At 45.2% G+C, this 25781-nt stretch overlaps 2 protein-coding genes across 4 annotated transcripts in view; one reads left to right on the forward strand and one right to left on the reverse strand.

Moving 5' to 3' along the window:
• Window positions 1–2689: 2689 nt before the first annotated feature.
• On the forward strand, window positions 2690–14789 carry ZYX (zyxin). 2 transcript variants are annotated; one of them, XM_035313611.1, is made up of 9 exons: window positions 2690–3005; window positions 6663–6923; window positions 9602–9783; window positions 11275–11781; window positions 12134–12275; window positions 12360–12529; window positions 12682–12860; window positions 13122–13242; window positions 13666–14789. In XM_035313611.1, exons 2-9 carry the CDS (start codon window positions 6674–6676, stop codon window positions 13774–13776), a joined length of 1662 nt encoding a protein of 553 aa, XP_035169502.1. In that variant the 5' UTR covers window positions 2690–3005; window positions 6663–6673; the 3' UTR covers window positions 13777–14789. The 2 variants fall into 2 exon arrangements, with proteins under 2 accessions (XP_035169502.1, XP_035169507.1); XM_035313616.1 differs by lacking the exon at window positions 2690–3005 and adding an exon at window positions 5709–6138.
• Window positions 14790–18487: 3698 nt separating this feature from the next.
• EPHA1 (EPH receptor A1) overlaps window positions 18488–25781 on the reverse strand; it is a 34631-nt gene continuing 27337 nt past the window's right edge. For both annotated transcript variants that reach the window (XM_035313698.1, XM_035313691.1), the window contains exons 10-18: window positions 24536–24591; window positions 24139–24261; window positions 23860–24045; window positions 23356–23417; window positions 22758–22967; window positions 21795–21944; window positions 20898–21091; window positions 20428–20583; window positions 18488–19545 (exon numbers count right to left, since the gene is read on the reverse strand). In XM_035313698.1, the coding sequence (XP_035169589.1) occupies window positions 19467–19545; window positions 20428–20583; window positions 20898–21091; window positions 21795–21944; window positions 22758–22967; window positions 23356–23417; window positions 23860–24045; window positions 24139–24261; window positions 24536–24591 (1216 nt within the window). In that variant the 3' untranslated portion in view covers window positions 18488–19466. The remainder of the gene's footprint in view (window positions 19546–20427; window positions 20584–20897; window positions 21092–21794; window positions 21945–22757; window positions 22968–23355; window positions 23418–23859; window positions 24046–24138; window positions 24262–24535; window positions 24592–25781) is intronic.

Genomic DNA, 25781 nt, shown 5'->3' on the forward strand with positions numbered 1-25781 from the left:
GTTGCTGTTAATACTAAGATATGCAGTTCCTGAAAAGAATCCTTTTTTTTTTTCTTCTCTTACATTATTTTCATTTTATAGCCACGTAATCACTGACAGCATACTCATTTTTCAGTGCAGTACATGAATTTGCCACATCAGTTCTGTATTGCATTAATCTTTACTTACTCATTACATTACACAACTAAATTGCCAATAAGGATTCTTTGTATCTGTCTCCATGAAAACTTGGTCTCTCTGAGGTAGGTTTCTTGAATTCTGAGAATTTCTAAGCTTTGGTTTGACAGCCAACACTGGGCCATGCTTCTTGTCACTGATCTCAAAGAAGCACCCTGGCAGAACTGCATACTCTAAATCCCTCCGACAGCTGCTTTGTAGTCAGCTGTCATTTCACCCTACATCTACAGAGCAGACTAGCTTTCACACCACAATATATTCCAAAACACCAGATTGCATTTTTCATGGCACAGGACGGCCAAAGGACATGCAGAGGACTGCTGCTAATTCCAAAAATGAGAAGAAGGTCAAACACGTCCTCTGGCACAGCAAGCTGAGTATACCTGCTGATCTGTGTCTGTACCCAGGCAGCTAAACTCCTATTCAGGACTAATATTTTGCTTCAGGTAATGAGATTTACTGCAGCTGTGTACATCTCAAGGCCCTAATTTGAATTTGAGGCAGAAAAAATGTCTACTCTTCCAAGCAAAGAATTGCATGAAGGAATGTTATTAGCATAAGGAGTTTATTTTATTTTATTTATTCATTTTTGGAGAAAGCTTCATTTCTGATACAAAAGCACAAACTTTAAATCAGCTATATAGCAAGCATGAAATCAGATTAAAGTTTCTTTCTATGTGTTCTGATATACTCAGATTTGAGAATTCTGTCTTTCACATCTTCAACCTGCTAAACACTTCTCTGTTTCAGATCTGTTTCCTCATAGTGAGGAGTTAACACAACATGAATAAGCCATATTGCTTTTCTTTTTCTTATTCCCATTTCACTTTATCTGCCTACATGAGCTTTTAACATCACCGCATTGGTGAGACAATCAAACACAAGCATCTGGATTTATGGGGATGTAACCAGAAACGATGACAGAGTAGAATTTTTTCATATTCTCTCAGCACTTTTTTAATCTCAGTCTGAGACATTCTTTGTTTTCTTTTGAGTTGGGGCTAGCCCAGGGAACAGCAGTAGAATTCTCTGAGGTCAGGCTGCTTGTTAGGTATACTGCGATGTTCCAGAATTTGGTTACCAATTCCACAACAAAATCTTTTTACTTTACACTGACATCTTTCCCTGAACAAAAGGGAAAATGATTGTCTATGATAGAAAAGTAACAGTCTTAGAAGATCCAGCACAGCACAGAGAAACCTTCCTCAAACTACACAATTACTTCACGCATTAACCATGGCAGGTAACAGGGCTGATGACATACCTACCAAAGTAGCATTATAACAATATTTTGCACCCATATAAGAACTATATATCCCTAAGCATTTAACAATCATAGGTCAACAGTGAACAGTTGCAGCTATGGAAACAGTGAGATGCTCAGTGCTATATATTGCTATAGGTGATTTTAAAATGGTGTGTAAAAATTAAAAAGCTCACAGAGTGCCAAATTTTTCCAACAGCATCAGCTGGTTGAATAAAGTATGATACCTCTTTGTGCAAACCCTGCTTATAAAATTGAAGATTTGTTTACATTGGATTTCTTAAGCCATGTTGATTCTCTTTGTACAGTTCTCTAATGTGAGCATATTGCAGTAATGCACAGCCAGAGTACAGCTGGTGTGGCTTGTGGCTTATTCAGCCACCTGTGAGTGAATTACCCATGCTGGAAGATATATTTGTTAGTAGGTCACTTAGGAGCAGACAAACTTCAGATCTTCTGAGCATTACAAAATACAGTAATTCTCCAAGGAATTTGCAACAGTACGGGAATTAACCCCAATATTAAGGCTGAATTCCAAAGACAAAACATAATGACTGCAAAAAGCACAGGAATGCTGTCTTCATTGATATTCCTATTTCCTAGGGGGCTTTGAAGCGAGGAGAATTAAAAAAGATATGGGCTGAAAATGACATGCTTTGCTGCGCCGAGCCAGGGTCTCCCAAGTATCAAGCAGGACTGAGCCCCCCAGCCAGCACTGGGATAAAAATAAAGCCAATGGCAATAAAGCACAGGCAATTCAACAAAGCGATTCAACTGGCTGGTCTTTGATAAAAAAAGTTTAGTGTTTGCCTTGCAGGCAGTACAAGAAGAACAAGTCCCTTTTCTGCACTGTAAAGTCATCCGATATCGTGCTTTCATCTCTGGAAGACAAGGAGAGCGCGAGTCAGATGCTCGCGCAGCTGGGTCGGGCGAGGAAAAGCCCAGCGGGGACCTTGCCTCACCAGAGCTGCTGGATTTCTTCCTAAACCCCAGCCCAGCGACTGGAAGCGAGGTCACGGGCAGGGGCAGCTCCGGAGCTCAGCGGGCCTTTGTCAGGCTGGAGGGAAGCGAGCAGGGGCCGCGGGGTGGGCGCCCGAGGAGGCGGGAGGGGAGCGGAGCGGAAAGGGGCGCCCGAGCGAACATTTCTTCTTCGTCATCGCCGACAAAGCAAGCACATAAAGCCCCTTCTCCGTGCACACAAGATGTCAGTGCGGGGCTCCCACCGCTGCCGAGCAAACCCGCCCCCGTCTCGGTGCGCTCACTCCCCCGTTACCTCATTGCCACATTCCCTACCGAGTGAGCTCAGCTGTTCGCACAGCCTCTCTCCTTTTATGGTCAAACAACTTTGCCTGGGCGAGGCCTTTTTCGCGAGTTGGTAGGAAGTGTTTGGGCTCAGCAGCTCCCCCACCTTTCATTTCTGCTGCCTTTCCTGCCGGGCGGGCCGAGGAGCCGGTCACGGAGCAGCCGGACCTCGGCTCCTCCAGCAGCGCCCAGCTGCGCACACCTCGGTCCCCGGGGACTCCTCGCTCTGGGGTGGAATTTCCCCTTCCCGCTTCCCCCAGAGGTGAGTCTCATCTCTCGGCTTAACGGGAAGCTTTAGCCAGCAGCCCTGCGCTCAGGAGGAGTGAACCGGCGTCGAGGAAGCGTGTGTGCGACGTGGGTGTCTGGGGGATGCTGATTTCCTGGCACTCCCCGCGGATTTCGTGTGTGTCTGGGGGATGCTGATTTTCCCCACTCCCTCTTGGGCTGAGAGAGTTGCTTGCCTTGTAGAAATTCTCCTGGTGCCTGTAGGACTGATTGGCTGCTTTAGGTCTTGGTCCCTTTTTTTATTTTTTTATTTTTTTTTTCGGGGGGGGGGGGGGGGAAGGGGGGTTGCCCCTCCGCGGAGGAGTGGTTCAATTCTAAGAGGTTCGTGCGTGTGCGAATCTGGCGAGTTTTCTTCCCTTCTGGTGAAATGGAGTCAGCTGAACACTCCGGTGTAGCCCTAGCAGTGGGGAAGGGAGAGGGGGGTGTAGCCTGGTTTCAGTCGGGACAAGCCCTCTTTTGTGTGCGTATGGAAGACTGAGACACCTATGGAGTCTTTTTCCAGATGTGTTTAAGAGACGAATCTGGGACTCTTGACTCATTAGATTTGTTTAATATATGAGCTTCTGTCTCTCTGGGAGTGCCCTGAGAAAGTGAAGATGCAAGTGCTTGCAAATTCATAACTTCCTAACATTTTAAATATGTTTGCATAGCTTTGGGGATTTTTTTTCCCCTCTGCATAGGGAGGAGACAAGCCCAGCATATGTGGAAAAAGCTTGTAGCTCTGAATGCCCCCCTCCCCCACCCTGGTTTTCTTCAGGCTCTACCTTGCAGCTTGCATAGCTGATAGGACTTAGCTTGCACTGAAGATCTGTAGTTCAGGGACAGGCTGGGAGAACTCTCTGGAATTAGCCTGTAGAGAAAGTGAAAATAAACATAACTCCTAAATTTGTTTAATCTGTTCAGTTCAGATTTTTTTTTTTTTTTTTCCTTCTATAGTTCTCCTTCTGACTGCCCTCAGTTGGAAGGAAATTGGCAAACAGGGGAAGTAGAGTGTGTCAGACCACAGTGCTGGAATAGCTTTTACTGGGCCTCCTGCATGGCTCAAGCCAAGCTGCTTTCTATCAACATAGGTGGTAAATGACACTCTGCTTTCTCCCTCCCTGTGTTCCTTCTTTTTCTACTAACCTAGGAAAGGAGCTGAGCTTTAGAAAGTTCAGTCTTGGGGCCAAAGAACTGGAAGTTGTCTGGGTGTGTAACAGGTGGCAGACCCACCATGGGACCTTCTGGAAAGTGACCCTGCTGCTGAGGGAGGTGTTGCTTGGTCCTACATTTTGTTCTCTGCTAGAAAGAAACCACATATTAGGCAACTAAGTATCCTCACTGCATCCTTTGGGGACATCTTTCTTCACAGTTCCACTTGAGTCATCTAACTGCTGTTAACAGGTGGAAAATCTCTCCCCTCAGGGAACACAGGAGGAGGAGAAGGATCTAAGATTAGGCCTGCTGGTCTGACACTCCCTCTTCCAATAGCTTTTACAAACAGTGCCAGAGGACTCGCATAAGCTGTGTGTTCCTGGTAAGGTTTAGATGATATTAACAGCAAGCAGTGCAGGGCTGGGTAGGGGACTAAGCAAGGACAGCCTTTCTCAGTCTGATCTGTGCGGGGGTGGACAGATAAATAGAAGTGAGGATGAGCAGGGGCAGCTGCTGGATGTAGTCAGCCCTGAGCAGAAAGGGCCTTAAGTGTGACATAGCATACTGGGAAATGGTCTGCTTTGGGTTCAGGGAAATAGCAGCTGCTGGTAGTGAAGCCAGCATATTTTATGAAGCAACCAGTGTCCTGAGACAGTCTCTGTGTTGGCTAACCCCAGTATGGATCACGATTAGAAATGACTGCCACTGTGGAGTTCTGCGCATAAGACAGCCAATTCTGGTAGAACGATACTGTGTGGTCCGTTACACTGTAGCGAAACAATGGAGCATAAGACATCTAAGTGCCTTCATCAGTGGAAGTCTCTAAAGAAAGGTTAGAAGTCTTTTTAGTAGATTTGGTAGCTCTGGTAGAAGCTACAGGCTGGATGGAGTTGACTTGGAGGTCTTTTCTAACCTTAATGACTCTACAATTCTATATGTTGTTCAAGACTCCCAGCCATGAGAGGGATCAAGGACAAACCTTGTTAATTACTCTTCTTCCTTGGCCCTTTCCCATGCAGGATCATATGGGGTATACTTAGCTCAGCTCTTTGTATGCTGCTCATTGTTGCTGCCTCTTCCTGCTTTTGAAGAGCCTAGAGCAACTTGTCAAGGTGCACACAACTTGTCAGCCCCAAACAAAGGGGGGAAAAAAGTGCAGCAACACAGAGTTAACGTTTGTCTATGTTGTCACACGCTTGTGACCTGGAGAAAAACTGTATTTCACCATACTGAACTGAACTGTGGGAGCACTTAGAACTGAGCGTGCAGGTCTTACCAGCAGCCATGAGTGAGTTTAATGGTAGGCAGATGTTCATGACACCAAGGCCGTCCAAGCAGCTGTTACTGTGAGCTGACTGTGTGAGAGAGGCAGGCAGCGTGGAGGGGCACTGAATTGGACATGCCAATTTGGAACGCTTGGTACAGAGCCTCTGTGCTGGCAGAAGAACTATTGGGCTGGGGTGTTAGGAAGAGGACTATAGGCATGCCAGGGGTTACAGCAAAGTATCTTACTTCATGGAGATTTCTGGCCTGCATTGCAGGGCTGAGGGAATCCTAGAAATGTGGCTCTCATCTTGAGACCTGGGGTCCTTGCACATGGCAGGACTACAGCGGCACTGCTTGCTCTTCTGCCGTGGTGCTTACTGTGCAGCCTGCAGTCCAAGGGGGTTGACTTAGAGAAGGGGGTTGACTTAAAGGTGCTGTGCGTGCCGCAGAAGCTGAGGGGGATGGCTCCTGAAATGCTGGCGATGCCTCCTGGAAGTGCTTCCTGGTGGAGGCGGAACAGGCGGCTGGTGCAGCCAGTGGCAGGCAGAGGGAGCTCACGTCGCCGGCTCCGGTGACAGGAAGGAGAGGGCGAAAGCAGAGACGAGGTTCCAAATAGCAGGGCGTTCTCGTCAGGGGATGTGACACCGGGGACCCCCTCGCTCGACCTGTTGTTCTGGCTGATACAGCTACCTGCATGCAAGGGTCCTGAGGAAAGGTGTGTGGGATGGAAGATGGAGGGGCGTGCTGGGGCTGAGGGGGGCCTTACTGGGGATGCTACAGGCTGAGGTCAAGAGGAAACAGATGATGTTAAGTGGGGTGAGGAGAATGATAATTCTGGTCTTGGGAGAGTGGGGGGGGCGCCTTCCCTAGGGCACGGGGGACTCACTGTTTGGGGCAGTGACACTTGTTCCGGTCACCAGCTGCTTTCTTTTCCTGAATCGTCATTGTCTCATGCAGCAAAGACCTTGGTTTTCCCCACAGCAGTCAGGAAGCCCTCTGTGGTCAGTGCTGTACTGAGCTGAGATAGTGAAGTGTGCTGGCTTATTTGAGCTGTTTGTAGTTTCTGTTCCTCTTTTTTTGCTGTGCTGGTCCTGGAAGTGCTGTGTGTGCTTCTCAGGCTCCTCTGCCGATACGTAAACTCTTGTATCCCTCCATTATGTGTTCCTTTCTATTAATTCTGACTCAGGTCCAAGTCTGACTTCATACCAGTATCCTCTCTCTCCTCTCCGGACAGGGACTGAGAAGATGGCCTCGCCAGGTACCCCAGGGACCCGCATGACATCCACAGTCAGTATCAACATTTCTACTCCTTCCTTCTACAACCCACAGAAGAAGTTTGCACCTGTGGTCGCCCCTAAACCCAAGGTGAACCCCTTCAAGGCTGGGGGTGCATCAGAGCCGTCGCTGCCACAGCCTCCTGGAGCTGGCACCCAGCGTGCCCAGATAGGGAGGGTAGGGGAAATCCCATCAGCTTCCACGTCCATGCTGGCAGAAGGTAGGTGAGGGCTGGCGTGGCAGATGTGAATATGTGATACTAAATCCTCAGTGTGAGGTCTGTAACTGGGCTAAACATAGGGAATGGGCTCAAAAACACTACGAATGAATGCTACTCTTGCTGTAGGCAATTGCAGGTCTCAGAATGAGATAAAAGGATTATAAAGTAATCTCAAAATGTGAGGCATCTCAATAGAAAATGAGTCAGGAAGTCAATTCTGCATTGCACTGATATTTTAATCAAGCTGCAGGAATGCAATGGATTTTTTTGTGGTATTCCCTCTGTGCATAATTGTGTAATTGCAGTGATATTCTGGCAAGCACGTCTGAGAACAAATATGTTGCAAGATAGTTGACCCTGGTGGTGATGAATCATGCTGTTCTCTTTCTTACTGGTTCATCTCAGCCTAAGTTGTCTCTGATTGCAGAGATCCTTCTTGTGGACTCTGTAATTGCCATCATTGCTGCAAGAGGTGGGGAGGTATAAATAATTGTACGAAAAAGGGTGCAAGCTAACAAAAACAGGAAGTAAGACTTAGTTGGTATGGCAGAGTTTTATAATTTTTACTTGTGGCATGGGTTGGGTGTGCTTTCCTGTGTAGGGTGACTTCTTGCTTTTGTGTGTGGTTTTCTTTTTTCTTTTTTTTTTTTTTTTTTCCTGTGGTGGTGTGGTTTTTGTTTGTTTGGTTTTGTTCTTTTGGTGGTGGTGGTGGTGGTTGTTTGTGTCTTAAGGAGCTGAAGGTTCCTGGTTGCATACCTCCCCTAATTGGAACTGATCAGCATGGGACCACTGGAAATGTCTCTAGGGACCTGTTGCTCATGCCTGATGATGCATATTACCCCAATATCCTATTAACTTGCACCTCAGCCAGGACTGATATGTTCAAATAATGTTTACTTCTATTTTTTTTTTCTTTAACTGTCTAGCATAGACTGTGTAACACAGTTATTCCTAGGTTAGTGTACTAGGTTAGTGGGCAGCTGATCTAATGATAGCAAGTCTAGTCTTGTTCTCAGGGACAAATGATTAAAACATTTTTTCCATTTCATGACTCACGATGACTTTGGTGTGTTGATGCCTCTGTCTCTTAGAATTGCACTGCCTGACTCTGGTCTCTGGTGACTTTCTGCTTTTATGCTGCTGGCTGGAATCTTGTGTCTGTCATCCAAGGTCTCATACTAGATTTTGTTTTTCTGCTATAGTTGTGTGGATTAGGAGCATGCATGTAGGATGTGTCACACTGACACAAATATATTAGTTCAAGTACAAAAGTAGACAAATTAATGTTAAAAAACATTTTTCAGTATATAGTACAAGTAGAGGATTGGGTGTTAATTGGTTCACTTCTCCTCTACCTGTAAAGCTTATTATAGAGAAACTACTTTGACAGAGATTAGCAAAAGAACCAATTGGCTTAAGCTGCCATGTCACCATCAAGTGAGGACTGCTAGCAATGCTGTACTAGCAAGGTACCTCAAGTACAGACAGTCAAGTGAAACTCAGTTTTGGCTCGGTCATTAAACAAATGCATCTACTTTGATCCTTCTCTGATGCATACATATCTCATTGATCATTCTCTCCCTTTCCTGTACACTCCCTAAAGAAATGCCAGTATAACATAAAGCCATGGCAACTGGCTTATTTGTTTTAAATGACAGGGTAGCCGTGTTAACATCACTGTAGGAATGTTATATTTAATATTGATCATTCTATAAATTTGGTATAGTAACTTTGTAGAGAACTTTTTTGTTTGAGTGAATAATTCATAAAGCAAGCTTTTAGTGAATCTTTTTTGAAACATTTTGACAGCGGATCAGGGTTTCATTTCTGCAATATTCTTTATCCTTTATTTAAACCAAAAAGCAAGCATATACAAATTTGATCTCAGACTGTAGTTTCTGGGGAAAAAATAGCAGCTTTGTATTACTTTTTTTTGCCTTTTTTTTTCGTTCTTTCTTCCCCATAAGCAGAACAAGAAGGCTTGGAAGAGGTGCTACATACCAGTGCAGTTTATGCATTCCACTGGCTAATAAGATTTCAGTTTTCTGAAACAGGCAGTATCACGTCCCTTAGGTTACAAATGAGAAGTCCTAATAAAGTCTGTGGACAACAGTTGCATATAAAGATTAGACAACTTGATGGCTACTGTTAAAAGTCATACGTGGAACAGCAGGAGTGATGAACTTGGTCTTTCACGCTACTGCTGGTTGGGACTAGCTAGGAAAAGAAGTATGTATTCAGTTTATCCAGAATAAGAGATGAAGAAATGCCTGCTTGTCTTTTAATATTCTTTGCCATGTAGTTGATGAGAGAACATCTTTCTCCTATGTATAGTGAAGGGAAGAGGATTCACACTTGATTTGTGTTGTAATAGACATCGCTTTTCTCTGTTCCTCATACTAGAGACCAAAGAATGAGGAGAAGTGAAAAAGGACACTAAGACATGTTCCTCAGTTATACAATAACTATTTCTAGTGAGTAATTGCAGTAGCTACTGAGTAAATCTTATGTTGTGGCAAATAGTTTGGACAAGGTGAAGTGATCCTGTGGAGTTCAGCTGTCCTTGATGAGTACTGGGGACCACTTACTGTAATAACTTCAAGGGTCCTTGCGGGGTTTGTACAGGCTAAGAGTAAGAAATGATTGAAACCTGATTTTATTCTCGTTCTTCACCATAGAGCTGCCGCTGCCACCTCCTCCCCCACCTGGAGAAGATGTGAGTTTCTCCTCAAATTGTGCTTTTCCCCCACCTCCGCCACCCTTTGAAGAGCCTTTTCCACCAGCCCCAGAAGAAACTTTTCCTTCTCCTCCTCCTCCAATGTTTGATGAAGGGCCTATGGGCATTGTTTCTGCCCCACAGGTGAGTGAGGTCAAGGGAGGTATATTTCTTGTGATACTCTGAGTTGAGACAGCTTCTCAGTTCTCTCTGAAATCAGCAGCAGGAAGTCTGGAGATGTGGGAAAGTGTTTGCTTAGCACCTCAGTGTCTGCACCGTCCTTTCCTATAAGATACTGTGGAGGAGGCTGTAGATGTTCAGCTGATATAAAGGCAAATTCCTGCACTGGGGATGGGACTACCCCATGCACCTGCATAGGTTAGGGTCAACTGACCAGGAAACAGCTCTGCAAATGAAGGACATTGGATCCTGGTGGACAGAGTTAAACGTGAGCCTGTAATGCACCCTTGTGGCAAGAAAGGCCAACCACATGGGGGACTATATTAGTGAGAGTGTAGTCAGCAGGGCAAGGGCAGTGGTTATTTCTCTCCTCAGTGCTGAGGCTGCATCTTGGAGGACTGTTTCCAGTTGGGCCCACCAGTGTAGTAACCACAGAGGAATACTGAACTAGAAGCAGTCCAGCAAAGTGTCACAGCAATCACTGGGGACTGGAGCATGCTCCTCTTCAGCTGGCAAAAGAGGAGCAAGGCCAAAGGCAGGGATATAACTGATGTCTGCAGTACTGAAAGGAGTGCTAGAGAGAAGACAGATTCATCTTACGGGGCAAGCAAGAGAAGAAGCAGCAACAGGACACAAGCTGCAACACAGGAAATTCCTGTGGGACAGAAGAAAAACCTGTTCCCCACCACTGGTGGCTCAAAACTGGCACAGGTGCCCAGAGAGTCTGGGGAATATGCATCTTTGAGGATGTTCAGAAACCACCTGGTCAAAGCCCTGAGCAACCTGGTCTAGCTTGGGAGTTAACCCTGCGATTAGCAGGGTATTGGACTGCAGACCTCCTTTTCCCACCTAAATATTTCTGGCATTCTGATCCCAAGCATTTTCCCACTGCTGGTAAATTTTGGAGATAGTACCCTGTTTGTCCTCACCAACTTGCTATCTGTTCAGGGCAGGAGCAGATCTGTACTACAGTCTCAGGTGCCAAAGTCTGGTGTTGTAGGGGATTCACACAGTTCTTTGGCTCTGTTCCCTCTTTCCTCATGGATGATGGTATCCATTATGTTGAAAGATGAGCAGCATTGATCTTGAGATTGACTTACTGTCTTTAATCTTGAATAACATGGAAAACGTGGAGAAAAATGATCCCTTAAAATCCTGGGTGAGCTCTCCAGAACGTCCAGAAATGGTGGAAGGAGAGATGACTGGTTTGCTGAAGTAAGGTAGTGAGAAGGGTGCTACCGAAGATTAAGATGTTTGGATAAACCATAGCAACAAAGCCTGCCTGAAGGACCAGAAAGCATAGATGTTGCATCTTTTTGTGAGTTAAATATGAAATAGTATGGGATCTCTTACTATTTTAGGTCTAAGACAGTGAATGACATTGCTGTAGACAGCCTATTTTCTCTTCCACCTTGTTGATGACTGCCTGTTTCTCTCTGCTTCTTCACTTTACAGATGTTTACAGGATCCACAGGTTCTCTGGAGCAACCATCAGTCCCAAAGACCCATGTGGAAATCTCATCTGCACCCAGAGATCCTCCTCATCCATTTCTTTCCAAGTACACTCCAAAGCCAAGTGGAAGCTTGTCTTCCAAACCCCCTGGAGCAGATGTGACCCCTGTCCCAGCCCCATGGGCAGCTCCACAGCAGCACAAGGAGCCCCTAGCATCAGTACCTCCACCCCCTCCTCTCCCTCCTGCTCAGCCTACCCCTAAATTCACTCCACCTTCTGTGGCTGGCTCTCCTAAGTTTGGATCCAAACCAGGTGCCACTGTTTCCATGGCTCCTTCAAGCTCTACAAGATATCCTACCTCCCTCCAGACTCAGTTCACAGCCCCTTCACCTTCAGGTCCCTCCTCTCGGCCGCAGCCTCCCAGTTTCACCTATGCTCAGCAGCGGGAAAGGCCCCAAGTGCAGGAGAAGCCTGTTCGCACAGAACAACCTGTTGCTGTAAAAGACACGGTAAGGGATAGAGCTGTGGAACCAGTGTCTCTGGGCAGGCATGGAATCACTGGGAGTGTAGCTGGAGGATGAGGAGGGAGGGTCTGTCCCAGGGTAGGGGGAAGTAGTTATTTATCTGAGAGACAGCACTTTTTAATGCCTTACTGAGAGCTGGAACTAGAAACGGTGCTGGAGGGGGGACAGGACTTCATGTAAAGGTGGAAAGAAGCAAACGTAATGGATGGCAGATTGTACCCTAGAAAGGGATAGAGAAGAGGTGTAAAGGTGAGAGGAAACAGGTTTATTAGGGACAAGGTGGGAGGGGCTTTGTCTATAAGCATCTTTTGGGATTGACAGTTTCCTCTTCTTGCAGCATAGACCCACAGGTTCCAGTGCAGATCCACCTAAGGGAAACTCTTCCCTGACCATGAAGGAGGTAGAAGAGTTGGAATTGTTGACCCAGAAACTACTGAAGGATATGGAGCACCCACCCCCAGTAGAAGCCGCTACTTCTGGTGTGTTCTTTTAGTGAACATCAGTGGGACTGAGGCTGTGATGGGTTTTCCTCTCTCCTAATACCTTTTTCCTTCCATTGGCAGAGCTCTGTGGCTTCTGCCGGAAGCCTCTATCACGAACCCAGCCAGCTGTAAGGGCTCTAGACTGCCTTTTCCATGTGGAGTGCTTCACCTGCTTCAAATGTGAGAAGCAGCTGCAGGGACAGCAGTTCTACAATGTGGACGAAAAGCCCTTCTGTGAGGACTGCTATGCTGTGAGTCACTGGGATGAAAGTTGCTGGAGAGGGCTGAGTTTGCTGTGACTAGCCTCTCTTCCTTCCCACTTCCATTTCGCCTGTCTGTGGCGTAGTCCCCTGGGGATGGGGGATTGGTTTAATGTTGCCTTACTTGTTTTCTCTGGGCTTAGGGGACCCTGGAAAAGTGCAGTGTCTGCAAACAGACCATCACAGATCGGATGCTGAAGGCCACTGGTAACTCGTACCATCCCCAGTGCTTCACCTGTGTGATGTGCCACACTCCTCTTGAGGGGGCTTCTTTTATTGTGGACCAGGCCAACCAGCCTCATTGTGTGGATGACTACCACAGGTATGGAGAAAGCTCGTTCATGTGGTGTCTGAAAGCAGACATTCCTTCACACCTGTTTAGTTTTACTGCAAAATGGCCTTGGGTTGCCCGTGTGATCAGCTGGACATAAAGTTAAAAATGAGTCAGCAAAGTACCACGTACCAATTCAGGTCTTTTCCCACTTAAACTTTTTGTGATTTGTTCCTCTGCTGCTAGTACTATTACATGACAATGAGAAACCTGCAGTGATCACCATCTCCTTTGTATGTGTCTGTGTTACAGGAAGTATGCTCCACGCTGCTCAGTGTGTAGTGAACCCATCATGCCAGAGCCTGGGAAGGATGAGACAGTGCGTGTGGTGGCACTGGAGAAGAATTTCCACATGAAGTGTTACAAGTGTGAGGTAATCCTGGTGGTTTCACTCCTCTCATCTCATTCATATCATCACCAACTAGGTGGCACCTTTGAATTTGCCAATCCTTACCAAACACTGAGCTTGTTTTGAATGACTTGGAAGCATTTTGAATCAAGTTTAGACATTCACAGACAACAGGTTCATGAATAAGGACTGTGCAGGGTTGTAGCCTCTAACACAGCTCTAATATAGCAGCTGTGTATGCTGGGGAGACATCAAGGGGTAACAGAAGGGGCTATGCTCACAAGCTCTTCTTTCAAAATGGTGCTTCCCATTATCACCATCATAGACAGAGCAGTGGGCTGTGAGCCATTATCGTGATCCAACAGGGCATTTCTTACATCCTTGTCTGCATCCACCCTGTTGTTTGCTGTCATTGAGCTACCTCCTTCTTCTTCTTTCCCCATTTAGGACTGTGGGAGGCCCTTATCCATTGAGGCAGATGAGAATGGCTGTTTTCCACTGGATGGGCATGTTTTATGTATGAAGTGTCACACTGTTCGTGCCAAAACAGCACGCTGAGGAGCTTGGAGCAGGCATACCCTGAAGACCCCTGCACTCAATACTCCTCCCTTCCCCATCATTGTCCTACCTTTCTGCCTGACAAGTCAGATTGCTACCGATGGAGACTCTGCCAGCGCAGCTCATTACTCACATAGGATTCACAACTCATAGACTTCACTATGCACACCCACCAAAAAAGGACCTCTTCTCCTATCACCACTTCCTGGCCATAGTGCATTCCAGGCTAGGGGCTATGACTGAGGTGAGTGCAAAATCTCTGTTTGCTCAGCACTGGAGGAGAAAGACCAGATCTCCACCACCACCTGGTGGAAGTAGCAAAAATGACCTGTGGCAGCAATGGGAAAGGCTGAGCATTCTGCTCCACGAAGCCAGGGATGATTATTTGACATTAGAAGGTGGAAGCCTTCATCTCAGTATGGCTTCTGTCATAGGTTTTCTCTTTCCTGTGCCGCCTCCTTATGGTGGCTGGAAAAAAACTAACCTACTAGCTTTTATTCTAATGGATTTTATTGTCTAACTGTCCTGTCACCCCCTTTTTTTTCTTTTATCTTTTTTTTTTTTTTTTCTAGCCAGATTAAACTGGCAATGTTTGGAATCCTACCCTGCTCCTGAGTTTGGAAACTTTTTTTTTTTTTTTTTTTTTCTCCGAAGTTATTTTTTTCTCAGCATGGTTTCTGGACAGTCAGGGTGGGCAACAGAGTAACAAAGCAGTCCAAAGAACGCATGTCTACAAATAAAGACTGTCACAAGGATGGGCAGCGTATGGTGAGGAGGTGCCTCAATGTGTGGATGAGAATTCAGCAAACTGAGGAGCATCTCCCTGTTCCAAGTAGGGGTTCTTTCACTGCTGTCAGTGGAAGCTACACTGTCATTGCAATATACTGTCTGGCTCTGTGTTACTGCACTGAGTCTCACTTCCTGGACTAGAAAATGTCATACTAAATAAACCTTTTGAGTAACTGTCTAACCACTGTTTGCATCCAATAAAATAGTGACGATTTTTCCATTAAGGTGTCTGTGCTGTATTTGGTCGACTACCCATGAGAATTGATGTCTTAGGCACTACAGAATGTGTAGTTGCTATTCCACCCAGCCTCCAAAGATGTTATGAGACTCAAAATGGCCTTTCTCTTTTCACATCTTGGTTTTCTTTTCAAATTGTTTAGTTTTCTACTTTCTGTGCCTGGAGAATAGCTCTCATTTAAAGCAATGGAAGACCACATTTCAGATTTCAGTACAGCAAGATTGTAGTCTGCTTGGTGTATCACTGATAGGTGTTACTACATTTCACTTGCCTCAAACTGGGCTAAAGTTGTCAATTTGCTTTGTTTTCACTATTGCTATTTAGAGAAAAAGTGTTTGGTGTTTATGGTTTAACCACGGTACTGTTTCAGTCACTGCAGGTGAAACTCTTTGTGGTAAGCATCAATGCTTCTGCACTTCAAAGATGTGAAACCAACTCTTGTTCTTTTGCCAGGCTGGGGGAAATGCTTAATAGCTCCTTTCAAATTCATCCAGTAAATGCCTGGAAGTCTCCTGTAGGGTAAGCGAAGAATAAACAAATTGTACAGTTGCATTCTACTTAGTTTCTTACCTGACTGCTTGATGGTTCATAGGCATGGTTTCAGAGTGAATGCTTTTAGCTTCTGTGATTAAAAGCTCTTTCATAAGCACCAAGGAGCACACAGGAGAGGAATAATGACAGGTGGGAGAGAAGCACCTTAATGCAGCCCCTTGCATGCCTGTAATAAGCCCCAGTGTTTGGGACAGAGTATAGTGGAGGGGATCTCTCTGGATCACCTCACAGATTAAGGGAGAGTTACTGCCTCTGAGGAGCCTGGTATGCATAGGAAGTGCATCTAGGAACTGTACAACATATTTAATGAGGTATTTAGGGGTAGGACCAAGGAGAGGAAGCAGCATGGGGAAAAAATAGGGGGAAAAGAGCTTACAAGTGCTTGGCTGCACATACACAGCACATTCATCTGGCCGTGTCCTCTATGTCTGCAGCAGAGTCTGTCCCATTTTATTAAACTCCTTTTATAGTTAGTTTCCTGTGTGATGAGACGCTGTTCAGTATGCGTATGGAGGGTCTAAATGCCAGCAACAGGAAATACCAAAGTGCAAGTATATTGTTTGGGTGAAAATCAAGTCAGAGTAACTGGAGTGTAAGTATGATACAAGAGTTGAGAGCCATGACTTGGCATGGATCTGAGTGTGGACCAGCTGCCAGAAAGTCCGGTATCAGTCAGCTGCTAGAGCTCCGAGGAAGTCCAAGACAGCTACCCCTGGGTCTACAGGTAAGTCAGCTACTGGTAAGCCTGGACCAGCTTACCAGAGAACAGTTTTCATCTGTGTGTAAGGTGACTGGGAGACCAGGGAATCCTGGGGTCGCTTGCTATCTAGATTCAGTGTCTACAGCTCGTTACTGGAGAGATCATCTGTGTGTGTGCATGCAAAGAGGACTACATACCTAGCAGTGGAGTGTGGCTACAGGCCTTGAGGGGTCTTAAGTTCTGGTGCCAGCAACTGAGGAGAGCTGTGATCATTGACCCAGCTACTAGACAGTTGGTCTCAGAAACTCAATTCTACCAGTAGAATCTACCAGGGCTTCGTGGTATTTATGTATACATTTCTCACTAACAGGCTTATCCTGATCAGCCAGAGAAGAGAATAGGATCAGGTTGTTTGTGCTGTGCTTGCATGACTGCTGTGTTTTTTCTGTCTGTGAGGTCACTCATGTACAAGTGTGCACACACAAGTAGCATATACATGTACATGTATATGTATTTTGCCTGAATGCATGCAGGCGTGCCTATTGGGAATACATGCTCAGGCTTGCTACTGGCTGTACCTGGGGACATGGAGCTGAACAGCCTCATCTTTCAGGTTAGCTGATTCAGCAGCTCCTAACAGTCGAAGTTGGAAGGGACCTCCCTGTCCAACCTCCAGCATAGAGCAGGGTCATTCTGAGCAGGTTGCTCAGGACTGCCCAATCAGTTTTTATGTATCTCCAGGGATGAAAAGGTCTCAAACTTCCTGGGTTCCAGTGTTGGTCCACACTCCCAGTACATTTTCTTACCTTCAGAGGGAATTTCTTGTATTTTCATTTATGCCTGCTGGTACTTTTTCTTTCACTGGTTACCACCAAGGAGACTTTGGCTTCCTCTTCTTGATTATCTCCCATCAGGTATTTATACACAATGATAAGAGCCACCCAAACCAAAGCCAGTCTTCTCATTGCATGACTAACCCATTCCATGTCTCTCCTCATGTCAGATGCTCTACTCCCTTCAAAATCTCGGTGGCCTTACAGTGGTCTTGTTTGGGTAAATACATGTCCTCCTTGCACTGAGGAACCCAAAACTGGGTACAATGCTCCAGCTGTCTTAGCAGAGGGGAGAGGAGAGGGGAAGAATAGCATCCCTCCTGCTACCGGTGTTGCTTTTTCTAGTGCAATCCAGTTACTGTTGGTCTCCTTTGCAAGGGTGTGTTGCTCAAGCGCAACTTGCTGCTCACTGGGGCCTGCAGGTCCTTTCCTGCAAAGTTGCTTCCCAGCCAGTCTGTCCCTGTTGATACAAAGGGTTATTCCTCCCCAGCTGCAGGGCTCTGCATTTCCCCTTTTTGAACTTTGTAAGACACCTCTCTTCCCATTTCTCCCATGTGCCGAGGTCCCTCTGAATGGCAGCACAGCTATCTGGTATATCAGCCACTCCCCCTTTTCTATCATCTGCAAGGCTACGCTGAAGTTTACATATGTATGACACATGGTTTTATCTTCTGTCAGCTTAATTAAAGCTTCCCTTCTAGCCTGGATATCATCTGTGCAGCAACTTTAACATAAAGCATAGATAATATTACTAAGATTGAACTTGGTATACTAACAAGACTCACAGTCCAAGCTTATCTTGTCAGCTGTGTCTTACTATAGTTGCAGTAACTCAAGTGGCTGAGATACGTGCATACTGTGTTTCCATGTGTATGCCCTGCTGCTTCTTATCTGGAATGGAAACCATCCTTCTTGCCTTAAGTTGCATCCGTTTAGCTCTGGTCTTCCTCATCTTTTGCAAGGGCATAGGTAAGCAAGACCTTCTCAAAAGCAGGAGTGTTAATTTAAACCCTTAAGAATTTGGAGGATTATACAGTTATGGAAACACTGATAGCTACTTACAAATAACTCATTGCAGAATGACTGGCACTCACCATCTTCACCAAGCTAGACTTAGCACAGGTGTGGAAATGTAATTCATGAGGTGAGTACAGCTAAGTCTTCCTGGGTAGGATGTGAGAATCCAGTTTGCTTTTTGAGCAAGTTTTAGGATGAGCCAAGTGTGATTCTCCCCCCACCCCTTCTCATCTGAATACTCTCTTCTGCAGCAGGAAGTACTACACATCTCTTTCCTCAAACTAGAGAAGTAGCTTCTAATACTTCTCACAGTTTAGGGGTAAATACAGGAACTGTATGAAGATGGACTGGGCTAACAGATCACAGCTGTCACGGGTTTAAAGAAAAAATGTCTGAAGTAACCACCTGCACATGCGTCCTTTTGTCCTAATGCAGCTGCATTTGCTCATCTGCAGTTACATGACTGCCAGAGACTTTAAACATTGCTGAAACGACTAAATTGAGATGTAAGCACACTGCTGGATAATAATGTATATGCTAGAGCAAAGGTCCCAATAGTATTTGAGATAAGCCAAAGCACTCCAACACAGCCTGCTCTGCCACAGGTTTATTTACAAAATACTATTTACAGTCTATAGCACCTCTGTCTTGAATTCTGATAAATAATAACACTTCCTCCACAGAGAAGGAATAAGACAGACCACCTACACGTTTTTCTGTTACAAACACCCTATCCAGTCAAACAAGACCATTCCCTCTTTTTTGATCAAAAAAGGGGCAGAGAAAAATAGGTACCTAGAGGGTTTTGTGTCCATGGCACCAGTAAAGGTATTAAACGGGTTCGGGAGAGGTAAATCTCTCTGCTGAAGTACACATGTGCAAATGAGCAACATGCCAAGGTTACATAATCACACAAGTTACAGCAGGATGTGCTGCTACTCCCAACTTCTCCTCCAAAGAACAAAGTACACCATGACTTGGTGGTGTTGAAGGCAAGAACAGCCAAATTTAAAAATATATCCCTTAGCAGCAGCCTTGTCAAAGACTGAATAGTTTGTTCGTCTTGTAAAATAAGGAAGACAGAAGGCTGCTGAAATGAGAAGGGATGTACACCAGGGAGTGAATGGGCCCAACCCTACATCTGCATCCTTGTGCATGTTCCTAGAAGGTCCCACTCTATCTGAATCCTCATCTCCAATCTTAAAGTATTACCCACACCCCAACTGAATGTATCTTATGTCTCCACTTGATTTACTGAGGGCTGAAAGTCCAGTACGCGGACCACAGGGAGTACTTAGTGCTGAACAAAACAGACTATAGAAGACATGGCTGAGAACAGATTCTAAGACCAGTGCTCCGAAAAGTACCAATGACTGCTGTAGAGCAAAAGCAAGGGGCAACAGAAATGAGAGCAGGTGGTGTTGCCTCATAAGTCTTTTCAGTCCTGGCTGTTTTGCTTTGCTTGTCCCAGTCACTCATTTGGAAGCAATTACCATAGGAATGATTCCAAGTGGTACATGGGTAAGACAGCACTTGGCAAGCTTAAGAGAGCAACAACTGATCACTCTTTAAAGCCTTGGATGCTACACAGGATCCTCTTCTGGTGGCCGGGAAGTGACACTCCCATCTGTTTCAAGTCCCTGAAGGAAATGGAAAAGAGAGAAAAAAATTAATTGCTATTCTTGTTCCTTGGGGACTGGGGTATGTTTAAGGGCAGACAGTCTTACCAAGCATTCATTCAGAAAGTTTCTTTTCCCTCAGTGCCTCTTGCTACACTTGCTTTTTCTCCAGAGGGAGGAAACATCTAGATGTTCCTTTCCTTCTCTGGCTACCTCTGTCCACCCAGTCAACTGTTTTCTCCCACTTTGTAACTAGGCCTTTGCTCTCATTAAATCAGGACTGCAGCCATGTCTGCTCCCAATGGTCTCAACCTTTCAGCAGGGTCTGCCTGAGCACTGTGCCTTTTCATTTGTCTTATGTAACTGCTCTGGTTATACTTGGTTGTACATCCCTGACCCCACACTAGGAAAAGTGTGTACTGCTAAAGTATCTGGCCTGAGTCCTTCTAGAGAGCCCAGAAGGACTTTGCTCTAGGATGGAACAGTCCCTGGCTGATGTGGGGAGAATGTCCCTAGCCTGTCTGAGTTCAAGGCAAGAAAATTCTCTTATCAAGTCCTATGAGGGTGGGGAGATGGTCAAGTTAGAGAACTGCCTGTCATCTGTTGCCTACGCTTGCTCTGATGTGTGCCTAATGTGAGTTCAGAACAACTCAGACCCCTGGAAAGTCGCAAGCATGGACAATTAAGGAATTAGTCTCACAGTTTGAGCTGTGATCATGATTTTTCTGGGCAGATTATTCTCTTACAGGGCAAGAGACCCATCCACTTCCATTTAACTGCACTGAGAAGGACGGAGAGAAGATTTCCAAATAAATATAAATGCCTGTTCAGATAGCAGAAGGACAGAAACAGCTATTTGTGAAATAGCATGGGGTGCCTTGTGAGAGCTTAGCCTGCACTTACTCAGCCGTGAGGTCCAGAATTGACTCCATGGTGTCAAGGCCAGCAGTGCGAAAGTTGGAGATATAGCGCTTCATGCGAATGGATTCCAGCCACTCAGGAATGGATCGATAGGGGATACCATCGGATCCACTGCAGCTGGGGAGCCGGAGCGTTACCCTAAAGACAGATGAAGCCCTCATTAGCCAGGCAAGAGGCTCAGATGACAGCCTCATTAGCTAGAGAGCAAGAACTCTCTGCCAGGTCTAAGCCAACTCATCTTTTCTCTACACAGTGCGATCAGACTGCACAGGCCAGTGGCTGTGTGTGCCCTGTGTCACCACGAGAGACAGATTACTGCTATCTTCTGCATACACAGCATTCAAGATGTCTCTTGCCAGCCTGCACTGCTAGCATCACCTCTCCTCCTGCTCAAACCAGGAAGCAAAAATTTCCCAATTAACTTATCCTCCTCCCTAAGACAGTCCGCTTACCTGGGATCAAAGTCTGCAACAGACCGGAGGAGATGAGGACTTGAGATGAAATGTTGCAGCTGTGCCTGGATCTCATGAAATTGAGGCCTCCTCATCCGATCGTGTGACCAACAGTTCTTCATGAGCTCATAGAGAATAGATGGGCAGTCCACAGGTGGGGGGAGCCGGTACCCATCCTCTAAGCTTTTCATCACCTGCACAGAGGACAAATAGAACTCAGGAAAGAGCAGAGAGTGAAAGAGAGGAGCCAGAGGCCTCCGTGGGGCTGGGAGCAGACAGTTCATAATTCTGCACAGTGTGCAGCCTGGGTGGGGATTGAAGACAGTTACATGCGTATAAAGTAGAGTTTGGGCAGCACAACAAAGGATCAGGACCCGTGAGATGTCAAAAAGTGAAGTGGCATACACAGCTGGTTTTAGCTCTTTACTAGCTTAGCTCCCATTTGCCATTCACAGCATGTGTTCATTAGAAGTGAGGACCAAGTGATTCTGTTACAGGCCCAGTGAGAGAAGTGAATCTAGGTTCTGAAGAATAATTTCAACACCACGTGGCAACCTCATAGATGCACTAAGCCTGGCACAAGTATGAGACTATAAAAATACTTCAGAGACAGAGAAAAGAGAGAAAGAAATGAGCAAAGAACATCTCTAAACCCAAGGACTGTGGCTGGATTAATCAGTCTTTAATTTGGCTTGCTGCTGGTGACATCTGAACCCGGTTCAGGGACCCTAACATTACTGTCTTTGACTTGGCTGCACTGATTTTTAGCCCGGAAGGAGACAAAGTAGTTTTGTATTCAGAAGAATGACAAGGCTGCAGGCAGAGGGAGATCAACACAAGTTGGGCCTATATTCCTGGTTTATTTACTTAAATAATCACAAGGTCAATGTCTGTTACCTTTTGATTGGTCATGTCTCCATATGGCTTGTCACCAAATGACAGCACCTCCCACATGACAATTCCAAAGCTCCAGACATCACTGGCTGAAGTGAATATCCTATGAGCAATGGCCTCTGGGGCTGTCCATCGGATGGGAATCTTACCACCCTGTGAAAGAGAAGAGACACGGTGTATCCAGCTTGTATCACTGAGTCCTGCTTCTCCAGTGCTTTCATTCAAGGAGCTTACAAAATGCTTCACAGACTGGGCCCACTTCACTTGAAGTGATGTGTGATCACCTTTGGGGAAATCTTGTCAAAAGGACAGAAATGATTTTGGAAAGTAATTGAATTTAAGCCCTGTGTTCAGCTGAATGCTACACAAAACCATGGCTGTGGGTGTAAGACAATGACACCAATAACAGCCTTTCTTTGAATGACACAAGATAGTAGAATCACTGGAGCTTTCATTGAAAGGGATGTGTAGATGTCTCTAGTCCAAACTCCTGTTCACAGCAGGGCTATCTTCAAAACCACATATAATTAACTGAGTCCAAAATATAAGATCCCATATTTTGCTTCATTTCAAAAACCACATTCTCTGTGGTACTGAATCTCTTAGCAAACAAAATCAGCACAGACTCCAGAAAGAAAACACCAGCTTCAACCACACTGTGACTTGCAGGTTTATAATAAAATATATATCTATTATAATATATAATATTAAATGTATGTAATATATATATATGTGGTTTTATAATAGAATATATATTATAACAGTTGTATAAAACCTATTTTATAATAGGTTTTCTTTCAGAGAAGAAAACCTATTTTCTTCAGACTTTTGTCCAAATCCTTTACCTGGCACGTTTCCTACTACAAAGAAATCCTGCCATTCTTATCCAGCAGAATCCCAACCCTGAAGACTACAGCTGAATTACAAGACTGAGCCTTATCTCAGCAGAGATTGTTTTTGCATTACCTTGGTTTCATAGGTTCCCTCTGCATCATTCTCCAATATTCGGGAGAGACCAAAGTCAGACACCTTGCACTGAAGGCTGCGTGTGACTAGGATGTTGCGAGCAGCCAGATCCCGGTGCACATAGTTGTGTTCTGAAAGGTAGGTCATGCCAGAGGCTATCCCTTGCAGCATGGACACAAGCTGCACAGGGCTAAATTTTTCCTCATTTTCCTGCATGGAAGAAATGACAGAAGACCCTGGTCAAGTGACATCAGTCTGCTGTTTTCCAGTTACTGGCCTTATCAACTTGTAAAAGAGGGTGTTGGTAAACAAGCAAAAAGGCAGTGCTGCAGCCCAGAGGACCCCACAGGTTCACACTAAGGGACTGGTGGTGGTCTCCAGAGTCATCACCAGGCATCTGCACATTATCTGCCAACAACAACACTCTACATACTGAGCAAACTGGATGGCATCAAGATTCAGCTGCCAAGACTGGAAATGTGACCAGAAGTTATATGGATGTAGAGATCTTTTGTCCAGGCTTCTCTTAGGGTCCTAAATCCAGCTCAGTTAAAAGTTTTGGCAGTACACAAGCCTACTACAGATTGGGATCTCTCACCCGCAGGAAGGTATCCAGAGCCCCGTTTTCCATATACTCAGTGATGATCATCATTGGCCTCCCTGGGGAAAAAAGAAGAAAGTGTCACCCTTTCTGCAGTTCACCTTTGCAATTTATGTTTCAACACTCTCCACATTCCCCCAAAACAGGGGACCATATCCAGCCACCACCACCATCCCTGCTCCACTCTAACAGCTAGCTGTCCCTCCCCCTTAGACTTCCCCTGATGACTTAGTATTCCTGCTTGTATCACACATAACCTTAAACCATCCCTTACTCTATTGCAACTTCTCCACTCACTGACCCAAGAAGATTTCTCTTAACAATGCCTCATGACTCCACTGGAAATCCATACCCCTCCTCCATTCCTCATTCTCCACCATAGGCTAATATAATAATGTGCCTTCTCCCAGTACAGCCTCCTTGACATAATCCTCTCCTAAGAAAGGTCCTAGGAATGTGCCACTTTCTATGTCATTACAAGACGCAATTCCATGCTCTTACTTTTGGTGACAACTCCTTCCAGATGCACAATGTTTGGGTGGTCGAACTGACCCATAATTGTTGCCTCACGCAGAAAGTTCCACCATTGTGAGTCTGAATATGTTGACTTCAGGGTCTTGATTGCAACCACAATACGTTCTTTGCCTGGGAGCCGTAGGGACCCACGATAGACCTCCCCAAATTCCCCTAAGGACAACAGGTCATAGATGAGCTCAAGAATAGGCAGTCAAGTATCAGTGTGGGGGAACTGAAAGATGAAGAGAAGGCCAACAAACTCACCCTCCCCAATCACATTCTCCATAGTGACACAGGAGACATCCAGTTCCTTAATGAATTCCAGCACTCCTCTGCTGGGGTCATCATAAGGTTGCAGGTCTACATAGGGCTTCAACCAGACTTTCTCTATGGTAAAGGGAAACAAAAGAGCAACTTAACCTGTCAACTCTTTGGTCAAGCTTTGTAGGGCAAAGTTACAGAAGCAGAGCTAAATCCATGTCTTTCAAACAAAAGCAGTCAACAAATACATCAAACATACATTGAATAATACTACAGCTATTATAGAAGGAGAGAGATTACATCAGAAAATCCACACTGGTGCCTTGTTTGAAAATTATTATTCTTTTCATTTTTTGCAACCCAGGTTTCTCCCTGGTTCCACTATCCCTTTGAAGCTCACCTCGATCAAAGCCTGAAGTATTGTAATCTGGCCGTGATTGTCTGCGACGAGCATGCCTAGAACATAAGGAGAAGTCATGAAACTCAAATGATTAACAAATAGCAAAGAAAGCAAGACTTCTAGGGAGTCTGCCCTAGTTGGCCAAGCACAGAGTTCTGGGTAGCTCAGAGGAAAGTGGAACCAGACACTGCATCTACCTGGTAGAGTACAGCCTGTAATAGAATGTGGTACTTAATGTACATTTAGAAATTGAACTTTGTTTCCATGCAGATAGTTTTGTTTGTTCCTCTGTTGCTGAATTAAAGATTAATTTCTATTTATTTTGTTTTATATACACTTTCAGTAAAATACCTCTTCTTTTTTTTTTTTAAAAAAAAAAAAGCAGCCATGTAGACATTTGGAAAGGAAGTAGAACTTTGTATCTGAGTAGAGGACCATTAAAGTAATAGTATATGGAAAATGGTTTGAAATAACTGGATACATGAATTGCCTGCTTAATTCATCAGCAACTATATAAAGGACTGTGCCATAACACTTTTTTTTATTCATTTGTCATGATAATAGTATGATAGTGCTGGATTTTATTTAAACAAAAAAAAAAAAAAGAGAAATCACCATACTTCCCTTTGTTTTCAGCAGCAAGAATTATCTGACAGACATATCAACCCATCCAGCCATGCTAATTGAAATTACTTAGAGTCATTCCATCTTACTGCAGCACACTGGTCTTCTTCTTTCACCTCTAACTAACCCATCCAACTTCATTGGAGATACCAAGTCCTTCTTTCTGAACTCTTTATTGAGCTTTTATAGCTCAGCTATTTTTCACAGAAGGGTCAGTGCTGGAAGGAACCTCTGAAGATCATCCAGTCCAACACCCTGCCAAGCAGGATCACCTAGTGCACGTTGCACAGGATGGCATCCAGGTGGGTTTTGAATATCTCCAGAAAAGGAGATGCCACCACCTCTCCGGGCAACCTGTTCCAGTGTTCTGTCACCCTCACAGTAAAGAAGTGCCCCCTCATATTCAGCTGGAACCTTCTGTGCTTTAGTTTGTGCCCCTTGCCTCTCGTCCTGTTGCTGGGCACAGCTGAAAAGAGATTGCCTCCACCCTCTCAACATCCTCCTCTCAGATATTTATATATATTAATGAGGTCTCCCCTCAGTATTCCCTTTTCCAGGCTAAACAGGCCTACTTCTTCAGCATGTCCTTGTACGACAGGTGCTCCAGTCCTCTAATCATCTT

This window comes from Oxyura jamaicensis, chromosome 1, assembly GCF_011077185.1.
Source record: "Oxyura jamaicensis isolate SHBP4307 breed ruddy duck chromosome 1, BPBGC_Ojam_1.0, whole genome shotgun sequence".
Classification (NCBI taxonomy): domain Eukaryota; kingdom Metazoa; phylum Chordata; class Aves; order Anseriformes; family Anatidae; genus Oxyura; species Oxyura jamaicensis.

Coding starts and splice junctions, on each gene's coding strand:
- ZYX (XM_035313611.1), top strand. CDS start 6,674: ATGGCCTCGCCAGGTACCCCAGGGACCCGCATGACATCCACAGTCAGT. Junction 9,784..11,274: donor GCATTGTTTCTGCCCCACAG/GTGAGTGAGGTC, acceptor TTCACTTTACAG/ATGTTTACAGGATCCACAGG. Junction 12,276..12,359: donor AGTAGAAGCCGCTACTTCTG/GTGTGTTCTTTT, acceptor TTCCATTGGCAG/AGCTCTGTGGCTTCTGCCGG.